Here is a 21,721-nt window from a genome sequence, read left to right as displayed (position 1 = left end):
GGGGTTCGAGAATAGTTATTCTAGAACCCCTCTTAAGGGGGTTCGAGAATAGTCCAGCTCTATATATATATATATATATATATATATATATATATATATATATATAGGATAAAAATATATATATATATATATATATATATATATTTATATTTATCCTATATATATATATATATATATATATATATTGCGTAAGTAGATATGTCGTGTACTTACCGTGCCGCTGTTGTATTGATGCACCGATCAGTCGAGTTCGTCCATTCCAGTGTGTGGTCCAATGCGGATGTATTCTGGGCCGATGAAGGAAGCTAGTTTTTCCAGACGGGTTGATGGAGGCATATTGCCTGTATATTTAAGAGTGCTAGTTGATGGATCTGTTGGGATGGTTGGTGGACGAACGACTTCTATAGGCAGGACGTCGTCAAAAGATGTACATGCATATGCTAGGTGGGTAAGGAGCTGTTCTTTTTCTTGGAGAACTCTATTATCTTTGCAAGCCATCCTAGTTAGATGCGTGATGACGATGTTGCCGTTTTTCACTATCATCCTAATTGCTTTGTACGCGACTTTTTCGGCAGCATGCTCTTCACTAATGGTGGAGTCGGCAGTTACCATGGTTGTTACCCGGTGTGGGCGAGGATCGGGTATGGGGATGTCAATGTTAATCCAGGCGCTATATTTTCCTGGCGATGTTGTGTGCGATCCTTCAGAGTCCATAAGTGACCGGGCCAGGCAATGTCCATTGGGCTGGCGGGTTACGGCTAGGTCCTTTACATGGGCCGCAGCAGCAAGTTCGGACTTAGCGAAGTTAGACGGTTCGGCTGGCAGCATCTATCGTAGAGCGTCCTCGAGAAAAAAATCTATCCTTCATGAGGCCAGCTGAGGATAGGAACATTTTGGGGAAAAGGCAAATGGATTGGAGAAGAGTGAGCAGCTGAGCGGTGCGAGCTGCTGCTGCGGTAGCTGGAGACGGGGCGGGAGGAGGCGGTGAAGGTGGAGCAAAACCTGCGCGGCTTCCTTCCCGTCCAGGCTGCAAGCGCCGAAGGCATTCGGCAGGAGCACGGACGGCCTGCGTGGTCGGACGGGAAGACGGCGTGCTGAAGGCTCGTCGGATGGGGCCGGCCGAGCTTCTTGTCGCCACACGCCGCACCGCCAAGCTGAGCGCAGGGAGGACGAAGGAGCGCGGCAGCGCAGGAGGCCGACAACCCATGGATTCAGACATCAACAGCTAAACTGACGGTATGTTGCCTCCCTCTGTACCGCCTGAACTGAAGAAATTCCAGCTATAGGAACAGCGGTAATTCAATCTGGAGTACAAACAGAGATGCATCTGTGCGCAAAAAACTAAAACGAAAAGGGTAAGAGCATTAGTAGCTCACACCGGTTGGGAACTTGCAAGCAAATGTGCGTGTCAAGACTAATAAATTCTGTAAATGTGTGGTGCAATACAACTATATACAATTACCAAGATGTTGAATAATTCATTTCCAAGCTACATGTGCGAGCCTCTACACAGGAAGTACATTCACTGCGTGTGCTCATATTATTTGGACAGAAGTAGCTGTACTCTAATGGAGCTTCTCTCTGATCTTGCACTTTCCAACTCTCAAATTGTATCCAATCATGGACATTACTATGATATTCAAAAGAGTCCCTGCCCTGGGCATGATGCTTATAAATAACATGAAAGGTCTTCACCATGTAATGAAGTAGCATTTGTTGTCTGATTCAGAGGGGTACTATGAGCCTCTAGCCATGTCAGCGCGTGAATCTCACGATAAAAATAATAGTCCTAATTATTAGAAGTGACGTTTTTTATTTTAGGTGGAAGTTGTAGTCAACTATAAGAAATCTAACCATGGCAACCCATACTATCTTACCGACTTCTTTCCCTATCTTTTGAGAATTTATAATAACTCTGTGAATCGTTTTCAAGGGTAAATACATGTAAATTTGGTTCCAATCCTTGGGAAAATCTTCCAACCGAAGGAAACCAAAAGCCACCCAAATCTGTTAAGTTGTATTTCCAACATTTACTTTTGTACGGGACAGTTACTTAACAGCAGTTCATTTTTTAACTAATGATAAACCCACAAAAGTTTATTTTTGACATTCTACTTTGTATTCTAATATATATTGGTTCTGAACGGCATTCTTTTCTCCTAACTTCTATTAATGTTGCAGTGCAAGATTAAAGCAGATGGTGTTTACATGTTTCATCAAACTAAATTTACAGTTCTCTGTAGCATGCAAAGTTCATATACAATAGCAGTAGCGTTAGGTGTTCTCATCCAAATTTATTCCTTTCCCTTGTGCTGTGCCATGTATGAACACTATTGTATAGAGTTTCAGGATAATAATGTGTTTGCCTCCTGTTATGTTTTTCAGCAAATTTACTGATATTTTTGACGAAGATCGTTTTATCGAGACACTCAGACAACATGTAAGAGTGGTGAAGGAACTCCCTAAAGATGTTTTGCTGCGCTTCAATCATAATATCAGCAGCATACTAAATATGAGAACTAAAGCCTACTCATCTCCAGATCACTATCTGCGGAAGGAATAGATTGAAATGGAAAATGCCCGTGAAAGGAGCTGGAGAGGGAAGTTTCACCGACCTGGTCGAGTTATCAATCCTGAGGCAAACAGAAGAGATGAAAAATGCCCACTTACTCCTCTAGAGGTTGGTATATCGTTTTACTCTTTTCCGCTCTGTATGTTTGTATAGTAAAACTGTGATTTAAGTCCTTTGGGCATATGTGCACTCAGTAATGCATTCGTTTTCAGGTCATTACTTAAGATCACTTGAGGGTTTATGTTTTGTGCTTTCCTTTTTTGTATAGAATTTCTGTCCGCTACTTTAGCATGTGAAGTTTCAGGTCAATAATAGCAACTTTTAAGTTGAGTGCCAACTAAATTTACTGGAGATAATGTGTTAACTGACTGAATTTGAGCAGGTTGGTATGATGCTGCGAGGCATGGGATTTGACAATACAACCTTCCTCTATGTAGCTTCTGACAAAATAGAGAATGCTGCAAAATACATGGCTCCCCTTCGCCAGATGTTCCCTCTTTTAGAGACCAAGGACACTCTTGCTTTGCCTGAAGAATTTGCTGAGTTTAAGGTATGGCTCCCCAGCCAAGCCTGATATTGTTCTGAATGTTGGACGACTATGCATGCATTAAATGTTCATCGATTTCACATTGATTTTGTTCATACTGTTTGGATATTGTCCTACTCACTAACCCATTTTCTGTAGGGGTACTCATCTCGGTTAGCAGCATTAGATTACACTGTCTCTGTTCAGAGCCAGGTGTTTGTGACGACTCAAAGGGGGAACTTCCCTCACTTTCTGATGGGGCACAGGCGTTACCTGCTAGGAGAGAATGCAAAGACAATAAAACCTGACAAACGGAAGCTGGTCTTATCTTTTGATGATCCGAATATCAGGTTAGTTTGAGTTGCCATTCTATGTCGGCAGAGTATGATAGGTCACAGACTCACAGTGAATTAGTTTCAGTTTTTGACTATTTTCTGAAATGCCTTCACCAAGGCTAATTGCTGAAGCAGTTGTTTCTCACCCAAGGCTGACCTTCTTATCTTTCTGTCAACCATGAGTGACCTCTATAGCTGCTGCCCATTTTTCTAAATACATTATCTTCATAAATTGCAAACATTTCTTAGTTGGCCTTCACATACTTAATCTGATGATAAGTAAATTCAAATACTCCCTCCGATCCACAATAAGTGTTGGGAACTTAGTACGAATGTTGACACGTAGCAAACCATGTAGCAGAAAAACAGCCAGTAAATGAGTACAGCAGAGTGACAAACTGAACTCTCTTTATATGCCTTGGTCATTCACCTTGAGGGCGCACACGGTTTCAGATTGCAGGCCGCTGCAGCCAGCACACAAATTCAGAAACTCCTTCCATTAGGTTTGATGGATATGTGGTAAAACAGCACACATGCCCATAAGCCTGTAATTTGTAGCATACAATCAGAACTGGAACCATAGACTGTAAAAGGAATAACCAAACATAATACAAACTGAAAACTAATGGTACGAAAAATAGTGCGGTGGAAAAGAACAGAGCAAGAGAGATGGTACAATAAGTGACATCACAGTGAGGAAAAACAGAATATCACTGAAGGAAACAGAGATAACCTGACATACACGGTTTAAACAACGGGAGAGTATCCCTGAACCTAGATCACATAGCAGAGCGCTAGAAGAAAAAGGAATCCACTGATTCTGCCAAGAAATGGTACCTGCGAAGAAGAACAATTCAAAATGAGTGTACAACACACAAAATGCAGGCAAAAATAAAGCATGTGCATGCAAACAAAATATACCATGTAAGAAGTGACATTCATAGATGAGCAAGAGCTTCCTGGTACACTATATTTCTAGTCTGGGTAGTCGGCTTGCCAGATTCATCGAGCGCCAATACTTTCAGCCCTTCCCTTGATGTTACCCTTGAGATTGCAACATAGAATTGCCCATGCGAGAACACCGGTTTGGGCAAGTAGACCCCAACCTTCTTAAGAGTTTGACCCTGACTCTTGTTGATAGTCATTGCATAGCATAGCCTAACTGGATATTGACGGCGCTGCAATGTAAATGGCCATTTGGTGGCTGGTGCGTGTAGAACAATTCTTGGTATGCACACACGTTCACCAATATTGGTCCCTGTCATAATTTTAGCTTCAAGGACCCATTCTCCTAGACGTGTAACCATTAAACGGGTGCCATTGCAAAGTCCAATAGCTTGGTTAATATTCCTTAACAACATTATTGGAACCCCTACCTTCAATGAAATCCTATGCTGCAGAAAGTTTGGAGGATCGATCTTATGGAGAAATTCAGGAGGATATAACAGTTCCGCATCAGCCGCATGGTCGAGAGTTTTACATATAGAATCACAGCTCTCGAACAGCATCTCCTCCCCAGGCACCTTAGAGAAAATAGTCTCGTTGATAGAGTCGGCAACTTTATTAGTAGGACACACAATGGCGCGGTCTGCCAGATAAGCTGCATCAGAATACATTGAGTAAATGAATCATACACTGCATCAACAATAGCAGAAATAGGATCAGAGTCTGGCAGCAGTGCTGTATCTGGTGGCAAGGAGATCCATGAAGGGGTAGCCTCTCCTCGTGTATCCATGTGCACAGCTCCATCACCGACATCGAGGACCCACTGCGCAAATTCCTCCAAAGCAGCTCGTTCCTCATCAGACAACTGTGGATTAGACAATCTCATATTTCTGCGTAGCTTGAGGACAGTTACATGCTGCCAAAGGGGTGACTTCATAAGGGAAGAGTTGACAATTTCCGCTCTACTGCCCCCTTCCACAACAGGTAACACTTGCCTGAAATCCCCTCCCAAAACTACAGTCTTCCCACCGAAAGGGAGCAATTTCCGTGAAGGTTCATTCGCAGACAAAATGTCCCTCATGCTTCTATCAACCGCTTCAAAGCAACGTCTGTGAGTCATTGGCGCTTCATCCCAAAGTATGAGTGTTGCTTTCTCTATTAATTCAGCTAGATTACTGCCCCGGGAAATGGTGCACATGCTTCGCTCGTTGACTTCAACAGGTATCCTAAAACGTGAATGAGCCGTCCTTCCACCTGGTAACAGAAGCGAAGCTACACCTGAAGAAGCTACAAGAAGAACGACATGATCATCGGCTCGTAACCTCGCAATAATAGAGGTCCACAGAAACGTTTTGCCTGTACCACCATGACCAGAAACAAAGAAAACGCCCCCAACAGAATTGAGGGCTGCACGCATGATCTGGTTGTAGATATAGAGCTGATCTTCATTTAACCTTCCATGGAAAGAAGAAGCCATTTCTCTAAGCTCATTCCTGTCATACTGTAGCTCTTCTAAAATCAACCTATTGCCAAGCAACCTTGCATTGCGAATGGATATACCGAAAGATGATAAGGAGTAACCATTTTTACCAAACATAACAGATAGCTCGTGCAACAGCTGAATGTGTAAATATTCGGAAGGGATTGCCTGAACAGTATCATTTAGAGAGCGTGCAATCTGGAAAGCTATATCATTTGCCATAAACCGCCAATATTTATCTAGAAGTCGTTGGCCATCAGTGACACCACAAAATAGCAAGACAGTCATGAATAGATGCCGCAACTGATAAGAAGAAGCCCATTGAACGGCTTCATCAAATAGAAGGAACCACTCGTTGTCATCACCAACCAAACCACGCGCCTGGCAAACTGCCTTAAAGGAGGTGTGCAACCTTCCATGGTAAACCTTGAGGTCATTGAAACTTGTAGCACCAGCCACAACCGTGAGGAGCATCCGAAGATAGAAGAGTTCTCCGCAGCTAGGATGCACGTTGTAGACACGGCCAATAGGAGGGCCGAATTTGAGTTGGCGCCTCCTCCTTCGCCATCTCTTAGTTGATGCGTCCCACCTCCACTTTGATGGAAACTGCAGATACGTAAGCTCGCGAGCATCCATGTACCGCTGGTTAGCGACAAACCACTCAGTGAGCATACTTTTATATTTCGAAGGATTGCGAACAACATCGGTAAGGTTATCATCCTGGCTATATATAACCCGGTTCATATTTTCAAGGTGCACCACTAATCTTTCAACAGAAGGTGCTCGAACATGAATGTCGAATGCGAACATACGCCAACATGCCTCACACGCAGACAAATACCTAATCCACAGTAACGAAGACAACATAAGAAGGTAGAACATTGGAAAAACACTGGATTACCAAAAACTAAAAGGGTAAGCAATCTGAATGCACCTGCATTTTACATACTCATCTATCTCATTTCTTCCAGTAGATTCAGAGCCTGTAGACTGGTACATAGAATGAAACCGGGCCCTTGCCATATCATGGCCCTTAGCAAGGTACATGAACAAATATTTAAGAAGGTTGGTCTTATTACACCACTCCACATTAATGTGAGCTTGGAATTTTTTTAGCAAGGACATATTGTAAGGAACTATCCACCGATTGTCGACACGAACACCATTCTTCAGAATATACATGTCGTTCTCACTTCGCCGGTACACCGGAAAACCGAGACCATCAATTGTAGTCTCTTCATTAAATTCTTTGGGATATCGCTTAGAGCAAACACCGTCCTTCATACATGGAGAATGAGGGTTGTGTTCACCACATGGACCATGCACCATAAACTCCTCCACAAGTGCATACCCCAATGGATCGGTAGCATAATCTGGTATCTCTGCCGAAATAAAAGAATCTATGGTAGAAGGCGTGGGGTCGTCCATGTCGGCATCCAGCCACACAAGGGTATGTATGTGGGGTAAGCCTCTTTTCTGGAACTCGACAACATATAAATCTGTTTCATGAAAGGGAAAAGGGGAATAAGTAAGCAAACACACCACACACGGAATAGGCAGAACTGTAACTTATGAAACAAAAAGTGCAGTAACTTGTGAAGGAACAATGGAAAGCAAAACAGAGAACAGGCATACATGCATGGACTTGACCAAACGCCTCGCCCCGCCTGACGTCTCCGCTAAATTCATTAATCTTCATCTTCAAAACACGTGTAACTATATCCGGTCTATCAACATGCCTCTGACCAGGCTCCATAAGAAGAGCTTCAGTTATTTCATCCCACTTAGGGTTGCAAGTAAATGTAATGAAAAGATCAGGCACTCCAAAAACACGACAAATAGCCATGCCATCCTGGTAATTCTGAATCATGTACCGAGGCCCTCCAGTAAAACTCGAGTGCAGAAGATACTGCACCCCGACATTTTTGCCACTGGAGTTCCCCTCACCAAGAGCATCAGAAATACCCTGATATGTCTCAGACCGAAGCATGGTCTGGTTCCAGAAGTGATAACTCAATCTACATGATTCAACACAGGAATAACAGTCCACAAGAAGCTGCTGCGACGATCGACCGCAGCAAGTAAAAGGATTTGGCTCGCCCTTCCTATAATGGAAACGATAACAATAGTACTCAAGCATGGACACCTGGTTGCGTCCAGTCGATGGCATACCATCAACCTGTCGGTACCTGATACCAAGATGGAACCCGATGGTAGCATGAGGAAACAGGAGCGGGTACTGGAGAGCCATGAGAGAGGGGTTCAGTGGCGAGATGCGCTGAAGATAACCAGCCTCCTTCTGGACGATAATATCGAATCTACATGCTTCTACAGTGAGGTCGTCAACTATAAGAGCAGCCAGCTCAGGGGCGGTAGGCAAAGAATACCGATTCCCATGGTCTGCACCCTCATGACCATATAAACGAACAGCCACCTCAGGAGCATCAAGAGAAAACATTCTGTCCTTTGCCATACGAAATGTTTGCACAAGGAAGTTACACCCATTGAGCATTGTAGTTAGAGATCGCACAATAGCGGGATCAGGTTCCTCCCTACGCCGCCGCTGACGTCGGGCTGGCCGATCCAAGCCAACTCCTAGTACCTCCTCTCTTTGACGGCGCTGACCAACAACAGATGAAGACTGAGCAACTGATGCAGAATGGACACCAGCAGCAGTATCATCATCAAGTTCACCATCCTGACTAAATATACCCATCCTATGATCTAATTCATTCTGAGTATCATAAATGTATAGCTGGGCAAATTTAGGAACAGAATCACCCTCTGGAGGCAACAAAGAGCCAATCTCATGACACACCACTCCACAAATCTTGAACACATATGGGCCATTCCCAACATTAACTGTTCTGTCAACATGAACACCGAGAGATGTGAAAGCAAACATAGCATTGTATTCCCGAATCAAACGCATAAACCGATCTGACTCAGAACCGCCATCAAAACGCATAAGCTCAGACAACGGGGAAGGCCATACCGGATAAATCGGAAGAGACACCCGGCCACCACGACAACAACCAGTATACACACGGTGGTATTTCGTACTGAGACGCTTATTACGCTCCTGATACCAGTATGAAGCACCACAGTACTTGCAAATAAGATGAGGGACACCGTAGTAGGACCTGCCAGGCCAAGCAGCTGCAAACAAAGATGGAAAACACATAGTCAAGACATATAGAAGAAGAAAGCAGACACCACAAAAACAAACCAACAACACCAAAGGAGCGTTCAATTACTTACCTTTGAGAAACCTCACCAAGCTTGTAGGAAGAGGCAACTGAATATCAGCAGCAACACCTGGTAAAAAAATTAGCAGAAAAAGAGAATGAAGTTAACAACAGGAAACAAAATGCAAGTAGAAGGCAGTACAGAGAGGCAAGAAAGTTGGAAGAAGAACCAAACAATTGGAAACCTAGGACATTTTGAGAACCAAAGCGTAGAACCATGTACCAATCCATGCAATCAGCAAACATTTTATTCGGGCTCTTGTCAACCTATTTCGAAAGCATTATAAGCAAAAGTTTGATAACTGTTTCTGACAGCAAGAGGTTGGCGTGGATCTGCAGGTGTACATTTTGCTGATGACGTCGGAAAAGCATGGTCAAGCATGGCAGTACATTTTACCGATAATTACCGCTGGGAGCATCCGCAAAGCAACCACACCAGCATAAACAGAGGAATCAGAGGCAGACGAAGCTAAATAATGTGTAAAACCTAGAACCTGACTATCTTAGCTGGCCATGCTGCTATGCACGGTAGCTGTTTAGATTCAAAAGGTGAAGCTACCACACATGGAGTCTAGAACCACATATCGTTTCTAAAACAACAGGAAAAAGAAACACTTTGTAAATGATAAGCACATAGCAAGTTTGAGATGTAACATTCCCGTTACGCTGTTTATTTCAGGTTTCCGGACCGTTCTGAAGCCCAGAAGCCATTATTATGAGAACGGTTGACGGCCTAACCTGCCTGAAGAAGAGCAGTTTGCCGGCATATGTCAGAATGCGGACGACGACCCTGGCGACGACTATTCGAAGCTGACCTCCGCAGGATGCCTCCATGAGAACGGCTCGAAAGTCGATGGGCCCGTAGAAGAGCCGTATGCTCTTGCATAGCCAGACGATGACGACGATTGCCAGCTGCTCTTTCGGAAGAAGTGGAAGGAGTAGCGGAAACTGAAACACAGATGAAAACATAGTGAGGCAAAAACAGGAGAAAAAAAGCACGAGAAGTGTGGAAAGAAAGCAAGGTGGACGAACCACGCCACCATCGATCAATTCCCGCAGCTGGCACATCTGATCTGGCCGCCGAGTGATATGAGCAAAACGAATCGCAGGACTCCGCACATCATCAGCAGCAAGGGCGTCAGCAAGGGAAGAATCAGAAGGGTAAACATCAGCCGAAGACGGACCAGGCGCGTCAACAGCTCGCAAAGAAGCCACAGGCAAAGGTGTCCATGAACTCTGGTCTCGCAAGGATGGCAAATGTGAGCCGTTGTCCACAGGGAATAAATCTGAACAAAAGCAGGAAATAAGTAAGATAGAAATCAAGAAGATTGAGATAAGAAAAGAAAGCAAAAAATGAAGACAAACCAGGTAGAGAAGCAGTAAAATCGTCATCGGTTAACGAAGGGGCGATAGCAGAGTCGACGACAGCATCAAACGCCCCAGGGAAAAGAGGCTGGATAGAAGGGCCGCCAACAGCAGTAACCCATCCCTGCCATGCTCTCCAGAACGGCCAGCGGAATCCCCTAGGTAAGCAGCAGAAGAAACCTGAGAAGATAGGGGTAAAGAATTCTGCAAAGAAACAACAGTGAACAAAAGGCATCAGTACCAGAGCCTGAATCGATAACCGGCCGTTTGCCCAGCCAAATTTCACGTCTTCTCAGAGTTTCTGCCTCTAATAAACCAGGCAAAGGCAAAACATTGCTGTCAGGCATCAACGATGAAGAAGATCCAACGGCAGTCTGGGCTGCAAGAGAAACAGCAGAGAGTGGACGCAAGGGCGCCGCAGGCACGGGCACCAGATCAAAATCTGCAGGCAAGATGGAGTGCGCGCGGCCGCGAGAACGGCCACGAGCACGACCTGGAGGCCTCCCACGGCGCAGACGACCACCGTCGGAAGCAAGACCACCGCGAGGCGGACGCGGAGGCAAAGCATGAAGGCCACGATGGCGGCGCGCGCGGAGCCGGAGACGGAGAATGAGAAGAAGAGGGAGGCCGACCGCGCCGCCGGCCAGCAGAAGCGCGCGTAGGCATAGACTACCTGCAGAAGAAAAAACCGGCCACCATTACGAACCAAGGAGGAGGAGGGAGATCAGAAAAAGTGAAGAAAAAGAACAGTCCGGCCAGGCGAGCAAGATCACCGTGACGGCGAGCAGAGATCGATCGTGGACGGACGAAGAACTAACGCGAACCACGATCAGAGGAAGACGCATGCGTCGGAGTTTCCGTGAGTAACCCCAGAAGAAAAGGAACAGAATTAATTGGGAAGGAGAAAATTAAGGGGCGATCAAAAAGGAAAAAAGGAGGTTACAACACGGCATCACCTCAAGCAAACGTGGAAGCAGCACGTAGCAAGCAGAAGAAAAACGTGGAAATCCAGGAGGATGGAGAAGCCAGGAAACGAATGGAACAACAACTTGGGGAGAGACTTGTATAGGATCTCTCCATTAGGTAGGATCGTAGGATCAATCCAGAAAAAACATACTTTGAACAGGCGAAAAAATCTGAAAATAATAAACAGCATGTATATAGGTTGTATCTACAACTCCAAGAAATTTCAGCCTAAAATCTGATCTACACTTGGGGAAATAAAAAAGACAAATTTTCTTGTGAATAGTGTCAGATCTGGTTGAGTAGTATTTCACACTATTCACACTCAGATTTATCTTTTTTGTCTCTCCAAATGTATGTCGAATTTGAAGTTGCAAATTTTTGGCGTTGCATACATAACATAGATGTGTGTTGTGATTTTTTTTCAGATTTTTTCAACAAGTTTTGTCTTTGCAAAAAAATTGATCTCATAGATCCTATCTAAGACCTGATCCTACCCAAGTCTTCCCCAGGGTTGCCGGTCACCCAGAGGCCTAAAAAAAAGGAAAGATTAAACGGATGACCAACCGACTAAAGGAGTGAAAAAAAAAACAGAAAACGTGGCACCCTTTGAATGGACGAAAAGGAAGGAAAATAGAGCATGAACAGTTGCCAAACTAAGCAGAACGCTTAAAATCAGCTACGCTTTATATAGTGTATGTATATAGTGTATAATATCTCACGTATAGTTGTCAACATAAAGCAATATAACAAGTGCAATAAGTAAACATGTAAGAAATAATGCACACAGTTTACACAAGTGTTTGCTTCTAAGATAGAAAGGAGTAGGTAAACTGACTCAACAATAAAGTAAAAGAATGGCCCTTCGCAGAGGGAAGCATTGATTGCTATATTTGTGCTAGAGCTTTTATTTTGAAAACATAAAGAGAGCATAAAAAGTAAAGTTTTGAGCGGTGTTTGTTGTTGTCAACGAATGATAGTGGGCACTCTAACCCCCTTGCCAGACAGACTTTCAAAGAGCGGCTCCCATGAAATTTTATTTTTGGGTGGCACTCCTTCCAACCTTGCTTTCACAAACCATGGCTAACCGAATCCTTGGGTGCATGCCAACAATCTCATACCATGAAGGAGTGCCTTTTTATTTTAGTTTTATTTAGATGACACTCCTCCCCACCTTTGCTTTCTCAAGCCATGGCTAACCGAATCCTCGGGTGCCGACCAACAATCACATACCATGGAGGAGTGTCTATTTGTAACTTTATGAAAGTTAATTAATTCGGGCTGGGAACCCCATTGCCAGCTCTTTTTGCAAAATTATTGGATAAGCGGATGAAGCCACTAGTCCATTGGTGAAAGTTGCCCAACAAGATTGAAAGATAAACACCACATACTTCCTCATGAGCTATAAAACATTGACACAAATAAGAGGTAATAACTTTTGAATTGTTTAAAGATAGCACTCAAGCATTTTACTTTGGAATGGCGGAGAAATACCATGTAGTAGGTAGGTATGGTGGACACAAATGGCATAGTTTTTGGCTCAAGGATTTGGATGCACGAGAAGAATCCCTCTCAATACAAGGTTTGGCTAGCAAGGTTATTTGAAGCAAACTCAAGTATAAAACGGTACAGCAAAACTTACATAAGAACATATTGCAAGTATTATAAGACTTTACATCGTCTCCTTGTTGTTCAAACACCTCAACCAGAAAATATCTAGACTTAGAGAGACTAATCATGCAAACCAAATTTTAACAAGCTCTATGTAGTTCTTCATTAATAGGTGCAAAGTACATGATGCAAGAGCTTAAACATGATCTATATGAGCACAACAATTGCCAAGTATCAAGTTATTCAAGACATTATACCAATTACCACATGAAGCATTTTCCGTTTCCAACCATATAACAATGAACGAAGCAGTTTCAACCTTCGCCATGAACATTAAAAGTAAAGCTAAGAACACATGTGTTCAAATGCAACAGCGGAGCGTGTCTCTCTCCCACACAAGCATGAATTTATTCAAACAAAACAAAAACAAACAGACGCTCCAAGTAAAGTACATAAGATGTGACGGAATAAAAATATAGTTTCACTAGAGGTGACCTGATAAGTTGTTGATGAAGAAAGGGATACCTTGGGCATCCCCAAGCTTAGATGCTTGAGTCTTCTTGAAATATGCAGGGATGAACCACGGGGGCATCCCCAAGCTTAGACTTTTCACTCTTCTTGATCATAGTATATCATCCTCCTCTCTTGACCCTTGAAAACTTCCTCCACACCAAACTCGAAACAAACTCATTAGAGGGTTAGTGCATAATCAAAATTTCACATGTTCAGAGGTGACACAATCATTATTAACACTTCTGGACATTGCCCAAAGCTTCTGAAAGTTAATGGAACAAAGAAATCCATTCAACATAGCAAAAGAGGCAATGCGAAATAAAAGGCAGAATCTGTCAAAACAGAACAGTCCGTAAAGACGAATTTGTAAGAGGCACTTAACAGGCTCAGATGAAAAAGCTCAAATTGAATGAAAGTTGCGTACATATCTGAGGATCACGCACGTAAATTTGCAGATTTTTCTGAGTTACCTACAGAGAACCCTGCCCAAATTCGTGACAGACAGAAATCTGTTTCTGCGCAGTAATCCAAATCTAGTATCAACCTTGCTATCAAAGACTTCACTTGGCACAACAATGCAATAAAATAAAGATAAGGAGAGGTTGCTACAGTAGTAACAACTTCCAAGACTCAAATATAAAACAAAATTGCTGTAGTAAAATAAACACATGGGTTATCTCCCAAGAAGTGCTTTCTTTATAGCCATTAAGATGGGCTCAGCAATTTTAATGATGCACTCGCAAGAAATAAGAGTTGAAGCGAAAGAGAGCATCAAGAAGCAAATTCAAAACACATTTAAGTCTAACCCACTTCCTATGAAAAGGAATCTTGTAAATAAACAAATTCATGAAGAACAAAGTGACAAGCATAGGAAGATAAAACACGAGTAACTTCAAGATTCTCAACATAAAGAGGGGAAACTTAATATTATTAAGATGCATATTACCATGTTTCCCTCTCTCATAATAACTTTCAGTAGCATCATTGATGAAATCCACAATATACCCGTCACTTAAAACATTCTTATCATGGTTCATATGCATAAAAGTATCGTTAATTTTGGCATAAGAAGAGTTCTTCTCATTAATAGTAATTGGAGCAAGATTATTATCAAGAATTTGAACATGGTAAACAAGTTGCATACTAAGGGAATTGTTTTTGGCAATCCAATCATAACTATCTTTTACTCTAGCACATGATTTAATCCCCGCTTCCCTCTGCAAAGGGCCTATCTTTTACTTTTATGTTGAGTCAGTAAACCTATTTCCCTCTATCTCAAGCAAGCAATTGAGTTGGTGTGATCCAACCATTTATATTGTGATCTATTTAATCATGTCTTTTATTCTTCCTTGTTTAGTACAAATTTTATCTCGAATGAATATGACTTTGAAGGTTATCAATGATTATGAGGAGATTGTTATGATTGAGCATGTAAGTTCTGCCATATAAGCTCTAATATAAAGACTCGCTCGAAAGATAAGTACAATCTGTTAATTGTTCTTTGACCAAGAACGAAGTTTGCCATCACCAATTATGATTTCCTATGCACCTTTATTTGTGATTTCCCTTTACTTGTTTCAAGTTGAGTTATATGAGGAAGTTGTTTACTAGAATGTCTTGTGTGAATTAATAAATGTGATGCTTCTTGTCCGTATTTTATTTATCGACTCTTCACCCATAAACATGTGGTCTTGTTTATCGAGTTCGGCTTCGCTTGGGGACAAGCGAGGTCTAAGCTTGGGGGAGTTGATACGTCCATTTTGCATCACTATTTTATATCATAATTTACTCGTTATTCATTGATATATTTCATATTTAGAGATGATACTTATGTTATTTCACCTATTTTGCATGTTTCATGATTATTGGAGAATTACTCACCGGAGTCAGAATTCTGCTGTAAAAAGCACCGTCAGCATACAATATTTCTGAAGATCAACAATTGACGGAAAATATACCGAAGCTCCTATTTTTCCAGATGACGGAGCCAGCCAAAAGGGGAGGCCAAGGAGGGCCGCCATGGGCCCTCCCCATGGGCCGGCGCGGCCACCAATGCCGGCGCGCCGCCACGTGGGGAGGGGGCCCATGACCCCCTCGGCCATCGCCCTTTCACGTATTTCATCTCCCAGAAACCCTAAGGTGCGGGGGAACATCGAGGATAGTCATCGCCGCCTCCTCGATGCGGAAAACACCAGAGAGAAAAGAGCTCTCCGGCAGGCAAAAATCTGCCGGGGAAATTCCCTCCCGGAGGGGGAAATCGTCGCCATCGTCACCGTCATTGAGCTGGACTTCATTGGGATCATTATCATCATCATCTCCACCACCGACACCGTCATCTCCACCGCTGCACCTCGTCTCCGCTGTAACATCTGATGGGATTCGTAGCATAGAAAACAAAAAATTCCTACCGCGAGAACGCAATCCAAGCCAAGATGCAATCTAGAAGACGGGAGCAACGAGGGGATGATCAAGACTCACCCTTGATTCCAAAGCCTATAAGAGTAGGCTCTTATTGCTGCGGTAGACGATCACTTGCCGCTTGCAAAAGCGCGTAGAAGATCTTGATCACGGTGCCACGATCGGGCAGCACCTCCGTACTCGGTCACACGTTCGGTGTTGATGACGACGTCCTTCTCCCCGTTCCAGCGGGCAGCGGAAGTAGTAGATCCTCCTCGGAATGCCGGCAGCACGACGGCGTGGTGGCGGTGGTGGTGGAGAACTCCGGCAGGGCTTCGCCTATGCGCCGCGGGAGTTTGTATGTGGAGGAGGGGAGGCTAGGGTTTGGGAGAGGGGTGCCATGGGCGCCGGCCTCAAGGGGGCAGGGGTGGTGCGGCCAAGCCATGGGCTGCCCCCTCCCTCTCCTCCTCATTATATAGGTGGAACCCCAAGGGTTTGCCCAAAGTCTTCGAATAAGACCCCAACAGAAAAACTGCCTTATGGATCGAAACCTAGAGGGACAGGGACTCTCCCCTTTCCCCTTTTCTTGGCCGGCCAAGGAGGTGGAGTCCACCATGGACTCCACCCTCCCACTTGGTTGGCTGGTTAGGGTTTGTGGAGTCCCTCCGGGACTCCTCCTTCCATAGTGATTTATTTCCGGATAATTCTAGAAACCACCTTCCATAAATTCACCGGATCATTTCCAAACTTGGAAAGTGACTTCCTATATATGAATCTTATTCTCCGGACCATTCCGGAACTCCTCGTGATGTCCTGGATCCCATCCGAGACTCCGAACAAAACTTCGAACTCCATTCCATATTCCATATCTACTTAAACGACATCAAACCTTAAGTGTGTCACCCTACGGTTCGCGAACTATGTAGACATGGTTGAGACTTCTCTCCGACCAATAACCAATAGCGGGATCTCGGAGATCCATAATGGCTCCCACATATTCAACGATGACTTTAGTGATCGACTGAACCATTTACATACGATACCAATTCCCTTTGTCACGCGATATTTTACTTGTCCGAGGTTTGATCATCGGTATCTCTATACCTCGTTCAACCTCGTTTCATGACAAGTACTCTTTACTCGTACCGTGGTATGTGGTCTCTTATGAACCATTCATATGCTTGCAAGCTATTAGACGACATTCCACCGAGAGGGCCCAGAGTATATCTATCCGTCATCGGGATGGACAAATCCCACTATTGATCCATATGCCTCAACTCATACTTTCCGGATACTTAATCCCACCTTTATAACCACCCATTTACGCAGCTGGCGTTTGATGTAATCAAAGTACCTTTCCAGCATAAGTGATTTACATGATCTCATGGTCATAAGGACTAGGTAACTATGTATCGAAAGCTTATAGCAAATAACTTAATGACGTGATCTTATGCTACGCTTAATTGGGTGTGTCCATTACATCATTCACATAATGATATAACCTTGTTATTAATAACATCCAATGTTCATGATTATGAAACTAATCATCTATTAATCAACAAGCTAGTTAAGAGGCTTACTAGGGACTCATTGTTTGTTTACATAACACACATGTATCAATGTTTCGGTTAATACAATTATAGCATGGTATATAAACATTTATCATAAACATAAAGATATATAATAACCACTTTTATTATTGCCTCTTGGGCATATCTCCAACAGTCTCCCACTTGCACTAGAGTCAATAATCTAGATTACATTGTAAGGTACCTAACACCCATGGCATTCTGGTGTTGGTCATACTTTGCCCTAGGGAGAGCTTTAGTCAACGGTTCTGACACACTCAGAAACGTATGTATTTTGCAATTCATTTGCGTCTTCACGCATCACTCATTTTCCAAATGAGTCGGCATTAAATATGTTTGGTCTTCTGGTGGAACCTTAATTCCGCGGTCTGAAATATGTCACTAATATTGTCATACACAATATAGCTTCAAAGCTCTGACACTATCGGAACTACACCAAGTTCTCAAAGAACCTCTTGACTTAACATCCTCAGTCATTGTCAAAACAATGAAATATTCTGCCTTCGTTTGTAGAATCCGTCACAATATTTAGAACTCATCTAAATCTAGCATAGACAACTTCGAGCTCATTGTGCTACCTTTTAAACAACACTTAGCCTAATTTGAGATTGAAAATTTTATTTTTATATGTGACCAAACTAATATCGGTGCAACACCTTTACAGTGATTTGTTTGTCATTACTCATACAAAACTATATATCCTTGGTTCTTCTAAAGCACTCAGGGATATTCTTACTGTTTATCCAATGATCATCACATGAATCATTCTGGTATATGCTCCTAACCATTTAGAGCATAGGACATCTGATATTGTACATATTATTCATGATCTAAAATCACTCATGTGTTTTTACTCATTGAGTGTCAGATACACTCAAGTCTGTTAAACCTTCACATGACAAGAACATCTTCTTAATATTTCTATATTGAACTACTTCAATATCCATTCTATGTACTTTGACTTAAACTTATTATGTGTTTCAATCTATCTTCATAGATCTTGACACTAAATATGTTTCAGTCCATATCCTTTCATTAAAGTTAATTCTCAATGAAACCTTTTAATCAAGTATATAATTACATCATTTATAACCAACTATATGTCATCTACATAAAGTATTATAAATATGTCTCAGCGCTCCCACTTAATTTCTTGCAAATGCAAGCCTCTTCATCGTCTCTGATGAAATCATAACTCTTTGATCATTTCATCCAGTGAAGATTCCAACTCCGCGATACTCACTTCATCCAATTGAAGTTCATATACTTATCTAGTATTCCACGGACTAGCAAAACTCTTGGTTTGTATCTTGTATACACCTTTAATACACACTTCTGTTAAGTAATGTATTTTGCCATCCTACTAGCATATCTCATGAAAGAAATATGTAGCGATTACTAGAATAATCCACATAGACTATAAGCATTGCTACGGAAGATCTAATCTTATCGTAGTCAACTCTTTGAATTTTGTCGTAAACAACTTTTCGACAAGTCGAGCTTATTCAAGGATATTCCATCCAAGTTCATCAATTTTATAGATCCATTTACTTTCAAAAAGTATTCATCTATCTTGGATTTCATGGCGTATAGCCATTTTAACGGAGTCAGGGCCCATCATAATTTCTTTGTATGTAGTTGGTTTATCATTGTTCAAAAAACAATCCTTTGTTCACAAATCATTTATTTGATCACAAAGTAAACCATACCTACAAGGTTCAATAAGTACTTCGATCTCCATGACTATAACATTTTATAGACATGAGAGCCATGATCGTCATGGCCGCTTCCGGAACCAATTCCGATGTTGCGCTACTCTGATCATTATGCTCAGGTTCATAAACCTTATCGAGTTCTATTGTCCTCCCACTCAAATACTTCGCTAGAAACAATTTCTTGGAAATAAGTAAGAAACATCGACAAACACTTTTGTCTTTGTTTCCATGGTGGAAGAATTCCCAATTAATTCTTTGGGATAACCAACAAAGATATTCATCCGATTTTGGTTGTAAACTTATTTACCTTATGCTATGCATACCAAAATTTAAGAAATGACTATTAGGTTTCATACCCATGCCATAACTCGTATGGTGTTATTTCAACGGATCATGATGATGCTTTATTCAGTGTAAAAGCGGTAGTCTCTAAAGCATAATCCACAAAATTATAATGGCATCAATATTTTATCTCATCATTGATCCAACAAGATTTGGATACATCTCTCGGATACTCCATCATCACTATGATACTCCAAGAAACATGAGTTGTAGAACAACTTCATAACTCTCTTAGATGTTCACTAAAACTCGTAATTCAAATATTTCCACTATGATCCAATCATAGATATTTGACTTTTTCTATTACGATGATTTCCACCTCATGCTGAAATTCATTTGAATCCATTCAAATGTTTCAAACTTCTTCCTTATTGAATATATACATATATACTCAATTCATTGTTGGAAGTTTTCATGAAGTAGAAGAATCTCCCGCACACAACTATGCCCAGTGATCCACATACATCATCATGTATTTTTCCACTAAGTTAGTTGCCCGTTCAACTCTTGGCCTATGAACGGTATTTTAGTCATTCTCTTTAGAAAAGATTTGCAAGCGCCAAACGATTCAAAAATCAAATGACTCCAAAATCCATTTGCATGGAGTTCCTTCATGCGTTCCTTTCTAACATGACTTAAATGGCGGTTCCACAAATAAGTGGAATTCAAATCATTTGCCTTATGGCATTTTAGCGTCAGTGTTATGTATGTTTGTTTCACCATTAAGATTTATAATAACTTATCCATCGTACATGGAGTAATGTCATAATTTGAACAACTCATTGTTTTCATTTGACCAGAGCAAAATAACAATTATTAAGTTCTTTATTATAAATTCTAAGGGCTAGATAGAATGCCAACGACGGACATAATAACACTTTATTTTTGTTCCAGAAGTGCATTCCTATCATATTCCTTGTCAGTCACTTAGGCCATTGTATTCTTGTATTGCGTTGTTTTGTATGAGACTTCATACCAACCAATATGGTACTAATACCCAAGAACTTCATTGTGTGATCAAACTAGGAATACAACCATAACATGTATATCATTTATATACACCCGAGCTAGACTTTCTAGTCTTTTCTTTTCTTTCTGCCAAAATATCTTTTGTGGTTTCTCTTTTAGCTTTCCTCATTATTCAGAAAAACACTTCAACATCAATAACTTCTAGGTTTGTTGGTCAAATACCAATAACCTTGAGGTTCTGAAGTTGATCATCATATGACAAGTGTTGTAGATTTCACTATTAGTAACTTTGTAATATGATGAACAATTTCACTCATAATTTTATCCATCAATTCATGAGGTCTTTCCGAGACCATGTCTGTACATGCTAGGCTCGTAAAGTTTAACCTTAGTATTTGCATGTGCAAATCTGGCTTGCATCCGTTGTATGCACACGTAGAATCTATCACACCCGATCATCACGAGATGCTTCGAAACGACGAGTCTTAGCAACGGTGCATACTAAAGACGATCACTTCAAGGATATGCGAATATCGTTAGTGCCCCAATAGTTGTTGGATTGGGACGCCTTGCGTCTTCAACCTTCGTACATTCCCATAAAACTTATGAGTTTATGTAGTCTCACTAAATTATATTCTATCATCTTGCAATAAGGTCTTAGATATCACATATATCTCATACCTTGATTATTTCTGAAAACAAAATTTTCAGCTCCTTACTTTTCAAACAGATTTGAACTTCAAGTTTCACGGAGACAAGATAACTTTAGGTACTAATTGAAACCATAGCTCTTTGAATCAACAATGTGAGGTTTACTAAAAGTTTGCAATAGGACTTAATCATTTCTTGATTCTTTAACAATACGGTACCAGTCCGTAAAGTTTCTTGTCGATTTTAACAGTATTTCTATCTCAATTACAAGACTAGCGCATGGTAGAAAAACGGATGCCAATATTACAAAATTAATTCAAAATACTACTCAGACTATGTTTATGATAATTAGTTCATGTTTTAATCTAATTACTAATGAACTCCCACTTAATACAACATCCCTCATAGTTGGTAAGTGGTACACGATCCAAATCCACTACATCAAAACCGATCATCACGTGAGATGATGTAGCTTCAATGGTGAACATCAACATGTTGAT

The 21,721-nt window shown here is 41.7% G+C and overlaps 3 protein-coding genes across 12 annotated transcripts; 1 reads left to right on the top strand and 2 right to left on the bottom strand.

Moving 5' to 3' along the window:
* The first annotated feature begins 917 nt into the window (after positions 1 to 917).
* Positions 918 to 11,406, top strand: LOC124702806 (O-fucosyltransferase 9-like). 5 transcript variants are annotated; one of them, XR_007002694.1, is made up of 7 exons: positions 921 to 1,236; positions 2,386 to 2,440; positions 2,541 to 2,680; positions 2,955 to 3,122; positions 3,258 to 3,448; positions 9,446 to 9,655; positions 9,786 to 11,406. XR_007002694.1 is itself a non-coding variant. In XM_047234975.1 (6 exons), the coding sequence occupies exons 3-6, from the start codon at positions 2,570 to 2,572 to the stop codon at positions 9,823 to 9,825; spliced, it is 510 nt and encodes a 169-aa protein (XP_047090931.1). In that variant the 5' UTR covers positions 919 to 1,236; positions 2,386 to 2,440; positions 2,541 to 2,569; the 3' UTR covers positions 9,826 to 11,406. The 5 variants fall into 5 exon arrangements, 4 of the variants coding, with proteins under 4 accessions (XP_047090932.1, XP_047090931.1, XP_047090933.1 ...); XM_047234975.1 differs by lacking the exon at positions 9,446 to 9,655 and having other exon boundaries at positions 919 to 1,236; XM_047234977.1 differs by having other exon boundaries at positions 9,446 to 11,406.
* Positions 3,872 to 6,462, bottom strand: LOC124702804. Of its 2 annotated transcripts, none has more exons than XM_047234970.1 (3): positions 4,355 to 6,462; positions 4,176 to 4,270; positions 3,872 to 3,978 (listed from the first exon to the last, which is right to left on the bottom strand). In XM_047234970.1, the coding sequence occupies exon 1, from the start codon at positions 6,330 to 6,332 to the stop codon at positions 4,812 to 4,814; it is 1,521 nt and encodes a 506-aa protein (XP_047090926.1). In that variant the 5' UTR covers positions 6,333 to 6,462; the 3' UTR covers positions 3,872 to 3,978; positions 4,176 to 4,270; positions 4,355 to 4,811. The 2 variants fall into 2 exon arrangements, with proteins under 2 accessions (XP_047090926.1, XP_047090925.1); XM_047234969.1 differs by having other exon boundaries at positions 3,876 to 3,978; positions 4,167 to 4,270.
* On the bottom strand, positions 6,914 to 11,341 carry LOC124702805. Of its 5 annotated transcripts, XR_007002693.1 has the most exons (7): positions 11,245 to 11,341; positions 10,713 to 11,144; positions 10,472 to 10,629; positions 10,139 to 10,392; positions 9,845 to 10,054; positions 9,120 to 9,176; positions 8,748 to 9,017 (listed from the first exon to the last, which is right to left on the bottom strand). XR_007002693.1 is itself a non-coding variant. In XM_047234973.1 (5 exons), exons 2-4 carry the CDS (start codon positions 10,704 to 10,706, stop codon positions 9,132 to 9,134), a joined length of 828 nt encoding a protein of 275 aa, XP_047090929.1. In that variant the 5' UTR covers positions 10,707 to 11,144; positions 11,245 to 11,341; the 3' UTR covers positions 8,748 to 9,017; positions 9,120 to 9,131. The 5 variants fall into 5 exon arrangements, 3 of the variants coding, with proteins under 3 accessions (XP_047090929.1, XP_047090930.1, XP_047090928.1); XR_007002692.1 differs by adding an exon at positions 6,914 to 7,357 and having other exon boundaries at positions 8,854 to 9,017; positions 9,845 to 10,392; positions 10,472 to 11,144; XM_047234973.1 differs by having other exon boundaries at positions 9,845 to 10,392; positions 10,472 to 11,144.
* Positions 11,407 to 21,721: the final 10,315 nt, after the last annotated feature.

Source organism: Lolium rigidum, chromosome 3 (genome assembly GCF_022539505.1).
Source record: "Lolium rigidum isolate FL_2022 chromosome 3, APGP_CSIRO_Lrig_0.1, whole genome shotgun sequence".
Classification (NCBI taxonomy): domain Eukaryota; kingdom Viridiplantae; phylum Streptophyta; class Magnoliopsida; order Poales; family Poaceae; genus Lolium; species Lolium rigidum.
Note: the sequence above shows the minus strand (reverse complement) of the source record. Positions and strands in the feature narration are given on the sequence as shown.